We start from the raw sequence: 14,994 nt of genomic DNA on the forward strand, positions 1-14,994 counted from the left end.
GAAAATCAACTCATCTTTGACTCAAAATTAGAAGATGGATTCCTGTAACTATAAGATCTACCATGAAGATGACTTTGATTCCAGAAAGAATCTAGAAGAATATTTTTCAAATAAACCTGAAATGGTTTTTGGAGATGATACCATAAAAACTCCCCTTGAATGGCTTACTAAGACTTTCTCAGATGGTATGTATCTTATTAATATATCTGCTTATTTCTATGTTAAACTGGTTTTAGACATTTAGAAATATTACAAATTTGCAAAAATATGGTGTTTTTTACTAGTTTGGGTGAAGAAAAGGGGCACACACTCTACTTAGTGATATCCAGGGGAGCAGACGGAAGCTCTGGCCATTTAATATGTTGACAGTGTAGGGTCTTAGGGATTCATAGTGGAATTGATTTCCCCTCTGTAACGTAAAGAACATATAAAGACTGACACAAGACTAGAATATAAACCATCTTAAACTCTTATCTCTCTCTCACAGAGGGGGAGGGGTGATACAAAGGCATGTATCATAAATCAAAATACCTCTTAAAAACAATTTTTATTTAGATAATTTTAAAATGTCAAAACAAGTGTGTCTTTAGGTGAAAACCTTACTAAAGGTACACAGAAAAAGGGAGAATTGCTGGCCCCATAACGGTTTCTCCCTCCTGTGCCCTACCTACCAGCGCGGGTTGGCACCCTAATTAGCGTAATGGCGCCACCACTCACCCTATCTATCCCTGTATGCCCCTGCCGAATAAAGTGCAGTGCCTCAAAAAGTGCCTAGTGATATATTAAAGTGCACAGTACTTGATTAAATCTATATCGTACATACAGGGAAGATATAGTTGTAGGGTACTTATCACTCTCCAATTAGATAGTTTGATTGAGTTAAAGGTCTGAAGCCTCTCATGGACAAGAAACTTCAGTGCGTTTCCCCTTCTTTTTTGGTTCATCAAGAGGTTGATGAAACTGCCCTATTTTATGGGCTAATCGCCATGAAAATACTCAGTATAACGTTTTCTTTAAGAGCCAGGTTCTAGCATTTTAGCCAGAGAAGAAAAGGGGCCTACACCCTACTTAGTGATATCTAGGAGAGTAGACCGAAGCTCTGGCCATTAAATATGTCTACAGTGTAGGGTCTTAAGGATTCATAGTGGAATTGTTTTACCCTCTGTAACGTAAAGAACATATAAAGACTGGCGCTCAACGACTAGAATATGAACCACTATAATTTTATTAACAAAAAAGTGACATACAAATTAAAAAGGTGAACAAGAGTAAACAGTGAAATGAACCACCAGGGAAACTCTCTATAGGCAAATCATGGTCAATCAATAAATATTTGATAGTAAATAATATTGCAATAATCCAGCTGATACCTATGCAAGATAGTGTTCACAACTAAATGACGTTATACCCAATTACATTAGCCCATTAAATATATGGATGATAAATAGTAGTACAATAAGCCAACTCATACAGTTAGGTCCAGAAATATTTGGACAGTGACACAAGTTTTGTTATTTTAGCTGTTTACAAAAACATGTTCAGAAATACAATTATATATATAATATGGGCTGAAAGTGCACACTCCCAGCTGCAATATGAGAGTTTTCACATCCAAATCGGAGAAAGGGTTTAGGAATCATAGCTCTGTAATGCATAGCCTCCTCTTTTTCAAGGGACCAAAAGTAATTGGACAAGGGACTCTAAGGGCTCCAATTAACTCTGAAGGCGTCTCCCTCGTTAACCTGTAATCAATGAAGTAGTTAAAAGGTCTGGGGTTGATTACAGTTGTGTGGTTTTGCATTTGGAAGTTGTTGCTGTGACCAGACAACATGCGGTGTAAGGAACTCTCAATTGAGGTGAAGCAGAACATCCTGAGGCTGAAAAAAAAGAAAAAAATCCATCAGAGAGATAGCAGACATGCTTGGAGTAGCAAAATCAACAGTCGGGTACATTCTGAGAAAAAAGGAATTGACTGGTGAGCTTGGGAACTCAAAAAGGCCTGGGCGTCCACGGATGACAACAGTGGTGGATGATCGCCGCATATTTTCTTTGGTGAAGAAGAACCCGTTCACAACATCAACTGAAGTCCAGAACACTCTCAGTGAAGTAGGTGTATCTGTCTCTAAGTCAACAGTAAAGAGAAGATTCCATGAAAGTAAATACAAAGGGTTCACATCTAGATGCAAACCATTCATCAATTCCAAAAATAGACAGGCCAGAGTTAAATTTGCTGAAAAACACCTCATGAAGCCAGCTCAGTTCTGGAAAAGTATTCTATGGACAGATGAGACAAAGATCAACCTGTACCAGAATGATGGGAAGAAAAAAGTTTGGAGAAGAAAGGGAACGGCACATGATCCAAGGCCCACCACATCCTCTGTAAAACATGGTGGAGGCAACGTGATGGCATGGGCATGCATGGCTTTCAATGGCACTGGGTCACTTGTGTTTATTGATGACATAACAGCAGACAAGAGTAGCCGGATGAATTCTGAAGTGTACCGGGATATACATTCAGCCCAGATTCAGCCAAATGCCACAAAGTTGATCGGACGGCGCTTCATAGTACAGATGGACAATGACCCCAAGCATACAGCCAAAGCTACTCAGGAGTTCATGAGTGCAAAAAAGTGGAACATTCTGCAATGGCCAAGTCAATCACCAGATCTTAACCCAATTGAGCATGCATTTTACTTGCTCAAATCCAGACTTAAGACGGAAAGACCCACAAACAAGCAAGACCTGAAGGCTGCGGCTGTAAAGGCCTGGCAAAGCATTAAGAAGGAGTAAACCCAGCATTTGGTGATGTCTATGGGTTCCAGACTTAAGGCAGTGATTGCCTCCAAAGGATTCGCAACAAAATATTGAAAATAAAAATATTTTGTTTGGGTTTGGTTTATTTGTCCAATTACTTTTGACCTCCTAAAATGTGGAGTGTTTGTAAAGAAATGTGTACAATTCCTACAATTTCTATCAGATATTTTTGTTCAAACCTTCAAATAAAACGTTACAATCTGCACTTGAATTCTGTTGTAGAGGTTTCATTTCAAATCCAATGTGGTGGCATGCAGAGCTCAACTCGCGAAAATTGTGTCACTGTCCAAATATTTCTGGACCTAACTGTATATGTGCAGATCAATGATTGCAAAAAGATCAGGAATATACCCAATTACAATAGTCCACAATAATAGTGTAGTCTCTGGTAAGCTAATAAATACTGGTAACCTGCATGTTATATCCAACTCCAACAGTCTAATCAATATACGATAATTAGTGATGGGCAAACCCTAACTGTAACGTTCAGGGTCCATACCAAACACATAGTGTTTGTGCACACGATCCCGAATACGAACTTTCCTGGGAAGCTCGTGTTACAGTTTTGGTCCAGTTCGGGTCCAGGGGCTGTACAAAAAAGCACATTATTAAAAAAATATGATTATACTTACAGGTCCCGCGAAGCATCCTGCATGCTTTGTCTCCCATCCGCTTCTGCTTCCAGGTCCGATCATTAACTTTCGGTGGTATTCACTGCACTGCTCGTCATTCAGCTGTTTTCGGGTGATACAGATGCGAGCCTCGCACAGTGACAGTCACAGTTCAATCAAATCCATGGCAGCCATGGACTCGGATGAACCCTGACATCACCGCGAACACAGCCGAAAACAGCCGAAGACTGCTGAGTGACGATCAGTGCAGTGAGTACCGCCAGACATTAATGATCCCACCCGGAGGCAGAAGCGGCCGAGAGACATCGGCTGAGCGGGTCTGCAGGATGCGTTGCGGGAGCAGTAAGTAAAATAACAATGTTTACTATTAACTATATTCTTTATTTTATAGACCCCCCTCGCCCCATTCCATAACTGTAAAGTCCGAGTTCGGTGTTCAGATGAAAGTTTGAGTTATCTCAGAACCCGAAATCGAACTTTACAAAATGTTCAGATGAGTCTCCCGAACACGAACATTGGGGGATTTGACCATCTCTAATGATAATAAATAATATTACAGTAAGCTAACTCATATATGTGCCGGGCAATATTTATAACAAAATCATTGCTATATCCAATTGCAAAAGTCCACAATAGTAGTATAGTCTATATTAGAGAAGCAAGTAAGTAATAGTAACCTATATAATATCTTTTTGGGTCAAAAATATCCCAACCTACATGGGAGAAATCACACTATTGGACAATGGAGTAAAAGTAGTGAGATATTTCAAGAAGCTACTCTAACTGCATACAAGATGCCTTGTAGAACAAATAATGTGACTGAGAGGTACATATTTCCTGATAAACCTGATATCTTGGGGCGTTCCAGCTCCTGACGCACATTTCGTCATCCCACCTTTCTTATATATTTCTACGAAAAAAGAGAGGAATCAGGGCACTGCCCCACACCAAAGATTTTAGAACATCCTATACTGGGCCGAAAAAATGCACATGCTCTGCGGTGCCGTTGATGTGAAGAAGCAAATGAACATCAGAGCGATCGAGAGGAAAAAACATCAGGCACTCACCAGTTGTTGCTTGTGCAGATTTCTTGTTTTATTCGTGCAGGTTACAAGTGCATGGGGTGGAGGGGAGGGAGCGGACGCTACACACGTCCAAAGTCTTTGGACGTGTGTAGCGTCCGCTCCCTCCGCTCCACCCCATGCACTTGTAACCTGCACGAATAAAACAAGAAATCTGCACAAGCAACAACTGGTGAGTGCCTGATGTTTTTTCCTCTCGATCGCTCTGATGTTCATTTTCTTATATATTTATTGATTAACCATGATTTGCCTATAGAGAGTGTCCTTGGTGCTTCATTTCACTGTTTATCCTTGCTCTTCTTTATAATTTGTGTTTTAATAAAATTGTAGTGGTTCATATTCTAGCAGCTGTGTGCCAGTCTTTATAACTTTTATTGCTTTAGCGCAAACTATGTTGATAATGTGATGATCAGCACAGATATAGGTTATATGATCTGATTTTGAAGCATTTATGATTATAGTAAAAACATGAAGTCTTGTATTTTTGCAGGACGAGTGGTACTTTTGAGTGACACCATCCATTTATCCATTTTACCATGCTATGTAGTGGAAAAGAGGAAACATATTCAAAGAGTGGGAAAATTGTTAAAATAAAATGCAATTCTGCAATAATTTGGTTTTGTGCTTATGTCATACATTGCTCAGTGAAAATGAACAGTCAGTATGATTCTTCAGTTCAATACAATTACAATAACACCAAACCTGCATTATTTTTTTAATTATTTAACTGGGGAAACATTTTGGGGAAAAATTTGGAAATTCATAAAAAAATAATTAGTTTGTGTTGCCATTTTACAAGACTCGCAACTAGTGTAAAAGTCTGGATCCGTGAGGGTTCAAAAGTACCCGAACATCAGGCCTTGAGCTCTCAAGGAACTCTGGGTAATGATCAGGCAACTCAGATAGTTAAAAAAGAAAGAGTAAAAGGGGAAAGCAGGTGTGTTATACTTACAAAGTCTCCCGCGTAGCTGGACACTGCTTCCGGACCGCTCATACTACTACCAGGCCACTCATTAAGCTCATGCATATGCACAGATTACCCCGCCCACCGGCATTCCCAGCATCTGTGATTGGTTGTAGTCAGACCATGCCCCCACCCTATGTGACAGCACGTCTGACTGCTTGCAATCACGTATTTGTCAGTGGGAAAACTTGCAAAATCAGCAAGGGATCAAATAATTATTTCCTTCACTGTATGTTTTAGTCATCCTCTTCATCCTTAAATAAAGTGGTCTACCTTTAAAATAAAAACACCTTATGCTCAACTCCCGGACTGGTGTGATGTCAGCTACAAGTGTCTTATTTATGCCACGTGACTCATGCAGTCAAAAAGTGGCCACTATTGGGCTTCTGTGTTCTCATTTCTTGTATATATTCAATATTTTTCCAAAAGAAGTGATAGAGGAGGCCAATCGTGGCCACTGATCGTCTGCAGGTCTAATGTGACTATATGGTGTTTTTATTTTACAAGCGGTCCTACTTAATTTAAAAAGGGGTTGTTTATATAGTGGATAACCTGCTTAGAAGATAGACTGTATAGTGTACTTTTACCCCTTGTATGCATAAAACAATATTTAGACATTTTTTTCTACAGGTCACATTACAGGAAACATCGCGATTGACCTGACTGCATGTTCCACGATTCATTATCTCTATGCAGTCTGTGAATTTTTCGATCACATCATCGTGCTGAAGACCAATGACAGATGCATCATGGAGCTGAAAAGATGGGTGGACGAACGTACGGGAGCATTTGATTGGGACCATGCTGCGAAACATCATGCAGAACTAGAAGGAAAGAGGTGAAATATATTGTACTGGTACTGTACAAACAATATGAAAAGACGTAGAATATGCAATATCTTTTTTCTGCCTTATTTTGAAATGTTAGTCTACTGAAAATGAAATTTAAGCTGTCAGTAGAAAGGTCTACCTTTATCCACTCAGATCTAAATTCTTAATTATTGGGTTCAGGATATTCAGTGTGAATACAGCTTTCAAAACTAAAACCCAGTGCATCAATCTTGTTTAAATTCATGCCCTTTCCCAAAACTGGAAACCAATAGTCCAGTTCTAAGGCGGGCTTTGCACACTACGACATCGCAGGTGCGATGTCGGTGGGGTCAAATTGAAAGTGCCGCACATCCGGCATCGCATGCGACATCACAGTGTGTAAAGCCTAGATGATACGATTAACGAGCGCAAAAGTGTCGTAATCGTATCATCGGTGCAGCGTCGGCGTAATCCATAATTACGCTGACGCGACGGTCCGATGTTGTTCCTCGCTCCTGCGGCAGCACACATCGCTGTGTGTGAAGTCGCAGGAGCGAGGAACATCTCCTACCGGCGTCACCGCGGCTTCCGTAGGTTATGCGGAAGGAAGGAGGTGGGCGGGATGTTTACATCCTGCTCATCTCCGCCCCTCCGCTCCTATTGACCGCCTGCCGTGTGACGTCGCAGTGACGCCGCACGACCCGCCCCCTTAATAAGGAGGCAGGTCGCTGGCCAGAGCGATGGTCGCAGGGCAGGTGAGTTCATGTGAAGCCGGCGTAGCGATAATTTTCGCTACGCCAGCTTTCACAAGATATTGTACCTGCGACGGGGGCGGGGACTATCGCATGCGACATCGCAGCATCGGCTTGCGATGTCGCAACGTGCAAAGCCCGCCTAAGTGTTGGGCTCTAATGTTTTGCTATTCCAAAATGGCTTTGATATAATCATTTTCTTCGTGTTTCCAATTCAGTGACCAGTTTCAGGAAAAAGGAGGACAAGTGAGATCAGCCGTTCGACATATTATGAAATGTGACCTCAGGAATGACAATATCGTAGATCCGGTAACTCTACCACTGGCTGATTGTATCCTCGTTGGTTGCTTCTTAGATTTTATTAGCAAAAATCAAGATGAATTCGAAGATTATCTTAGGAAGATCTCAAAGTTGCTGAAACCTGGAGGATACCTCATATTTTGCGGGATGTTAGGTGCCTCATATGTTACAGTTGGGAAAGACAAGTTCCATATTTTCAATTATGATGAGAATGTGGCCAAGAAAGCGATGATTGCAAAAGGTTTTGTTATTGATGATTGTCAGGTTCAGAAGAGAACGGTTGTGAGTGACCTCACTGACTACAAGGGCATGGTATTCATTGCAGCTCACAAACAGTAGAAATGTATAAATTAGGTCTGGATTCCAAGAATTTCTATCTGAAGCTTTATAGTAGAATAATCATATAATACCTACACATACATATAAATCTATAAAACATAATTGCTTAGCATTTAGTATAAAAGATGCTGTTTATTATGTATCTCAGGAGAAATATAATTTATGTGATTAAAGCACCAATTCAGTACGGGATACAGCGAGGCTCCAATGATTTACTATACTAAAGATGTCACACAGGAAAAAAATACAAATGGTAATCCAAGAGGGGGAAGATGCCTAATATTCTAACTATACACAAAAAAGCATGTATAAAGTGACAATCAAAAAGATCATGTATAGTGCACCATGCTAGCTAACATCTTGCCACTGATTTTAATTGCTGTTCTGTTTTCCATCTGCTTTATATGAATAATGATTAAAGAGAACCAGATCGAATCTATTTGTTTGTGTTCTTTGCTAAGGTAAAATGTTTGTTGCTAAATGATTCTAAAGTTTTACAAAATTTGATATATGGTGATACCAATATACAATATTGTTAAAAAATATACTCTTAAATATATTTTTCTTCAAATACGTAAAGCCGCATGAAAGAAAAGACCTCAAAAATGTAAAAAATAAATGTATTTTATCTATTTAAAAATGGTTGCCAAGGTTCAGTTACAGAAAGGAAAAAAATAATATACTTTGATAGCTTATGTAAAAAGAGTTCATTTAGTCCATATTGAACAATGGGAAGTCTTTACCCATCTCTCTTTGGCTCCTGAACGGCAATGCTGGGGATGTCATCTCTTAGCCTGGACAACGTGTCATATCTTGCAGCACTGGAGTCTTCTCACCGCAGGCAGTGTGGAGAGCGCCCCGTAGCCCCCTCCATCGTGTATTATATACCAGCTGTTCAAACCATATAGGGCATTCTAGTGTAACACAGTTGAATATAGTTCCATATTACGTAAGCTTCTAGAAGCTTCGAGAAGCTTCGGGAAGGATTTAAATATATCCCTCCATGCTCAGCACTCAAGTATATTCAATATGGGCATATTTACCCTTATAAACTTTATTAATAACCTATGCCCTCCAACATAAACAGAACTATGAACGTATATGTCTTACTATGAAATATTTGATAACTAGATGTATTAATTTTAATCATTTTACAATTCCCCCTTGAAGTGGGTGGAGCAACCCCGAAAATTAATTAATACATCATTAAAACAACAAATCTTCTTTCCTTATTTGGCGATAATGGATTAATATCAATAATAATGATGAAGAATAATTAATTTGTAAATTCAATAATATAATAATGTGGATTTATGTTATGACAGGCTGTGACTGATCAATCATATAAAAATGTATATAACTATACTTCGCTAGACCTAAAAAGAAATGCAAAAACCAAATCCGGTCACCATATGATGTCCTCTGAGTTGATGTCTTCTTATCTCCGATGTAATCCGGCATAAACACAGTCTCTTAGAAATAAATCCTTTGATAAAAATGAATGGTTACCGATTTAGTACAGTCCCGTATTGCGTTTATCATTGTTAGATCAAAGTCCATAAACTTTATTCTTTATTACAAAGTCCATAGCCAATGTTGATAAACCACAGTTCATGAGTGTAGAAGAAGAATAGCAAAAGTCTTTGATGTCTGTGCAGTGCAATTTACATTAGTCACCTTTTATCCTCCATGCTGCCTGTTGTCGAATATCAGATGTTAAGACGTTCTTGGTCAGCACGACAGGGGTTAACTTTAACACGTCATTGCTCTTCTTAGTAACTTTAGGGAGGTCTTAATGCACAGACCATGTGTCATTGTCCATCCTGAAATCATAGGACTATTGTGTTTCTGAGATGCAAGCACAGTAAGTGTATTTTGTATGTTACACAGTCTTATTTGAGACGTTACCTTTTGGACCTTTTTGCAAAATCCCTTTTAACTTTAGGAAAAAATATAAAGTCTTTTTATCTTCTCTAATCTTGATTGAAGACTGATTCATTCCCTAATCTAGATACCAAATATGGCAATAACTATCACTAATAAATGTCACAGCGTACCATAACTCTAATACTATAATACCATGTCATTATTATTATTATCGTAAAAGTATTAATATAATTGATACTCAGAATGATAAAATATTGCATAATGGTATAGACAATAGTATTTTCTTGTAATGACCTTTTTTGTCATTGGTGCATTACCCTTCCAAACCCATAGGTGGCAATGTGTTGAATGTAACCAAAATATAATATAAAGTATGAAACAATATAATGTGTACCTATAACATGTATCATATTATAAATATGAAAGCAACAATGTGGCTTTTAGTTAGATCATTTGTAAATTATAAATCAAAGCAAATAACCTTTTAGAAAAGACTGGATGATACCATCAAAACACAATAATACCTATTATAAATTATTATTGATTAAAAATATAATATATATTATTTGTAAATATAGGAAGGTAAACCTAGATGTACCTTAATCTTCCATCTTTATTACTCTAATTTAATTTATTTGATTTGTCTATTATTTATTAAATAACCTACTATAAGAAAATGTGTAACTATAAGTAATATTTCACCCTTAATGTGTTAACATACTAATATAAAAATAATGTATTACCAGAAAGTAAACAATTGTATGTATTGATGAAGGAAGTATCTTTTCTTCCAAAAAAAAAAATGGAACTTTTCCCCTTTTCATATGATTCATATTTAATAAAGTAATATTCTTATATTAGATATTACTGAACTAAATATTGAAGTGTTTTCTTAATTGAGATATTTAAAATCTGAAGAAAAAAATAAAATTGTAGAATTAAGATTTTAATTTAAAAATGTGAATATTAAAATAATTAATATAAAAAATATGAATAAAAAGAAAAATGAAAATCGGAATAAAAATAAAACTTGAAATAAAAATAAGGCCTTCTATGTATATAACACCTATGTCTTTAATAATACATAACCTTAATGTTACCAGTATCTTATAAAATTACCAAGCCTATCAATAACCAATAAAAATAATTAAGTCATGTAACCTTGCAAATAATACACTTCTCTTAGTATATAAATGCATTATGATATACTTCAAATATATATTTTTTTTTCCCAATTCTTCCTTTGTACTTGAAATATTAATTATTAAAGTATCCTGTAAACACATATATTTATCAAATATAAATGTGTGTGATTGAGACCAAACCTCCCCCTTTCAATATCATGAAATATGATATTATAAAAATTAATATGTTTAGATTAAATTAAATTAAAATTTGTGTGGTATATCTTCAAGACCATATTATCAATATCACTTCCATATTTGAAAAGAAAAAATGATTACCAATCTGTGTATCAGTAAAAGAAGTGACTAACACAAAAAGATATAAGAAAATCAAAACGTTATAACCTTATTCTAGAATGTAACTATTCAGAATAAACCCTTAATAAAAAATCCTAATATCTCTATACTAAAGAACTATGTCTAAGAATTAAAATATATATCTTGTATAAATTCCTTATGTACTATAACTTATTTATTCTATATAGTATACATACATATCTTATAACTTCTAAGTTAAAACAAAAATTCTCTTTTTTTTTTTTCTCTCTGGATCCAAATACTTTGACTTTAGCAGCTGCTCAAACAATCAATCATTCATTGACACATCTATGCACACAAAACTGTAACATACTTTCACATAAAAACATTGACGGACTCAAATCCCTGTATTCCCAATTATTCTATGCGCATTTCAAAGATTATGTTACTAATTTGAAGTACTTCTCGAAAAAAACAAATTCCAATGTATTACACACTGTACATATGACCATGGAACAAACATTTATTTTTAGCTTTTAGTATCAAGTCATGCTCTGGTCACGTGCAAGGAACACCATTCCAAGACAGCAAGCAGTTTTACTACATTCCAAAGCTCAGATTACATTTCTAATAACTCTAAAGGAGATATATATATTCATAAAAAAAAAACGTTCAAGTATACTTCTCTGACCATTGGTACCTGAGAAAATAAAAATTATTATTCAATCATGCTTTCGCGAATTAACCTTACACAAGAAAATATATGTTACCTGATTGAAGACAAGAACATATGTAAAAATAAAAAGTTAATACTTCATCAATCTGTTTTACTGATAAATTCTGAGGGAAATAAAGGAATAAAATTATTATCATATTTATGATAAAAATGAAACACTTAAAATCCGTTACTTTCTCTTATTATTTTATTTTAAATATTATTATTCATATACAGAGATCAAATTATTAAATTTATAACATTAAACTATCATTTGACTAAATGAAAATATGACCTTGATTTACTATCACTACTTCTAATATATAAATATATTCACTGTATATGAAAAATTATGATTATCAAATAGCAAAATTAATTTATCCAGAAATCCCCTTTTATCCAGCTAAAAACCAAACCTCAATTTTTGCAAGATTCGATTTATTACAGTAATTTCCAGAAAATTGGAATTGAAGTTATTTTGTAACTCAATTTTTTTCCTTAAATGAGGAAAAATATCTTTCTCTGGAAAACCACCCAGCTGTCGCTGCCTATCAAATTCTCTGGACGACTTTTTTTCTTTCACTAGTGACCAGGGGAGAGAATCCGCACAAGACACCTGTTTCTGTCTTTCAGGGCTTTTAAAAATCGCTTGTCTGAGATAATCGGTATCAGATTTTGTGACAATTTTCTCTTTCATTGAAGGTGACAAGGAAAGAGGGGGGGTGTATGACTTATAATTCACATGAAATTTCCTGCGAATTTCATAAATTTTGTCACAAAAATATTTGGATCTGGGAGACACTGTTGGTTTTTCACAAAAACTCACCCTTTTTTGTGTTGGTTTTTCAGAATTAATTAATTTCTGTTTTGATTGACTTTGGCGATTTCTAACAAAATCGATAAATGTCGTACATTCGAATAGGGACTTTTTATTTAATGCCACCGCACAGGCTGCATTGTCAAGGAAATTAAATTTCTTGATGAATAAACGTATCATTCCATCCGATCTGACATTTGGAATAACCGCCCTATATAAACGTTCAAAAACGGACATAAATGAGAACGTACTCTCATTCTGTTCAATTTGTAATTCCTTCAACATCTCATAGTTTGGATCAGATTCATTCCTTGTACAGAATATGAGATTTTTCAGCCTTATGATGTCGTTATCATTTGAACAATCAAATGTCTCATTGTCAGAAGACTTTTTTAATGCCAATTGTCTAAAAAAATGCTGAGGTAACCACATACAGAATAACTGATTCGTCTCACTATTGGTTAAATTTAACTTCTCGATGGAACCTTCAAAAACCTCTGAATTTCTGCAAACATGTATTTCAGGATTATATGCGGGAATTAATTTGCATATGTCCAATAAATTTTTTCTAAGTGTAATCCCTAACTTAGCCTGTTCTATTTTTAGAAACTGATCGTCGCCATTTTCTCTCTCCACGTGTCTTTTCTGCACGTGTCCCATTCTGGCTCCTCCCCCTTCTGGCTTCTCTACGTCATTTCCTGCTTCTTTCTCAGTATCTTGAAAGGCACCTTGATTACGTAGCACATGTCTGCCGCCATTATCAAAATTCTGATTTACAAAATTACAGCCAACATTACAGTCAGAATTCACAATATCACTGACTGACATTCCAGGTTCTAAGCAGTCTTTGGATCTCTCTGTCACTGACTCTCCTGACAATTCAGGTTGTCTATTTCCACCATTTTTACACTTTTCTACGATTAACTTGTGAAAATCATAGACTAAATGACAGACATTTCTGATTTTCTGTTTCTCTCTATTAAAAGACCTTGCACATTCTATACGTGAATTCTCAAGTTCACACTCCTCATAAAAGCGTAACCAAATCTCTTCTACATTAGAAATATCTGGATAAGTGAACTGAAGTTTACTTTGCTTCACATATGAAGAGATAAAATCCATTTTCTTACCTGAAATGATCAGATGATCTGATGGATGATCCTGTAAGACTTGATCCACCTTATTCAACACGTCCAATACTTCTTATGGACTGACTTTATCTTTCTTGCTCAAAAATACGTCGAAAGTTAACTCCTGTAACTTTGTAAAGACTTTAAAGTTCATTTAAAAAAAAAAAAAAACATTCATGCAACTTGACTTATACGTATTTCCTAGGTTCTACGTGATTTTTATAAATTGTTGATTCCTGATCCTTTGCAGGAGATACTTAAAATACTTATGACTTTGATAACTTCGACCCCCCTTATGCAAAGTGAAGGAACAACAAAAAAATATATATATAAAAAATCACGAATAGCTGGCTCGCCAAATGTTAAAAAATATACTCTTAAATATATTTTTCTTCAAATACGTAAAGCCGCATGAAAGAAAAGACCTCAAAAATGTAAAAAATAAATGTATTTTATCTATTTAAAAATGGTTGCCAAGGTTCAGTTACAGAAAGGAAAAAAATAATATACTTTGATAGCTTATGTAAAAAGAGTTCATTTAGTCCATATTGAACAATGGGAAGTCTTTACCCATCTCTCTTTGGCTCCTGAACGGCAATGCTGGGGATGTCATCTCTTAGCCAGGACAACGTGTCATATCTTGCAGCACTGGAGTCTTCTCACCGCAGGCAGTGTGGAGAGCGCCCCGTAGCCCCCTCCATCGTGTATTATATACCAGCTGTTCAAACCATATAGGGCATTCTAGTGTAACACAGTTGAATATAGTTCCATATTACGTAAGCTTCTAGAAGCTTCGAGAAGCTTCGGGAAGGATTTAAATATATCCCTCCATGCTCAGCACTCAAGTATATTCAATATGGGCATATTTACCCTTATAAACTTTATTAATAACCTATGCCCTCCAACATAAACAGAACTATGAACGTATATGTCTTACTATGAAATATTTGATAACTAGATGTATTAATTTTAATCATTTTACAAATATAACAACAAGATTGGGCTATAAACTTAGAAATCCTATAAGAAAAATTGTCCGGACTTTAATAAAGAATAAAATATAATATATTTTCATGAATTTTGTTAAAAACAAATATCAAAAAATATTTCAAACGGAGTTCCAGGAAAAAACAATAATTGGATCACAGGGAACTGGGAATGTAATGTTAATATTTATACTATCACAATAAGATCCAAATCATATGAATAATATTACATAAATACAATGAAAAAGTCATAAATATATATAAAGTGCAAATGCAAAAACATGTTTGAACATGATCATGTTAATCATAGATATAAAGTGCAGGT

General features: G+C 35.8%; 1 protein-coding gene across 1 annotated transcript; it reads left to right on the forward strand.

The window, feature by feature from the left end:
* LOC142257092 (indolethylamine N-methyltransferase-like) lies at positions 1-8,127 on the forward strand. Its single transcript, XM_075329168.1, has 3 exons — positions 1-185; positions 6,123-6,330; positions 7,272-8,127. Exons 1-3 carry the CDS (start codon positions 35-37, stop codon positions 7,690-7,692), a joined length of 780 nt encoding a protein of 259 aa, XP_075185283.1. The 5' UTR covers positions 1-34; the 3' UTR covers positions 7,693-8,127.
* The last annotated feature ends 6,867 nt before the right edge of the window (positions 8,128-14,994 follow it).

The sequence above is a fragment of the Anomaloglossus baeobatrachus genome, chromosome 11 (assembly GCF_048569485.1).
Source record: "Anomaloglossus baeobatrachus isolate aAnoBae1 chromosome 11, aAnoBae1.hap1, whole genome shotgun sequence".
Lineage (NCBI taxonomy): Eukaryota > Metazoa > Chordata > Amphibia > Anura > Aromobatidae > Anomaloglossus > Anomaloglossus baeobatrachus.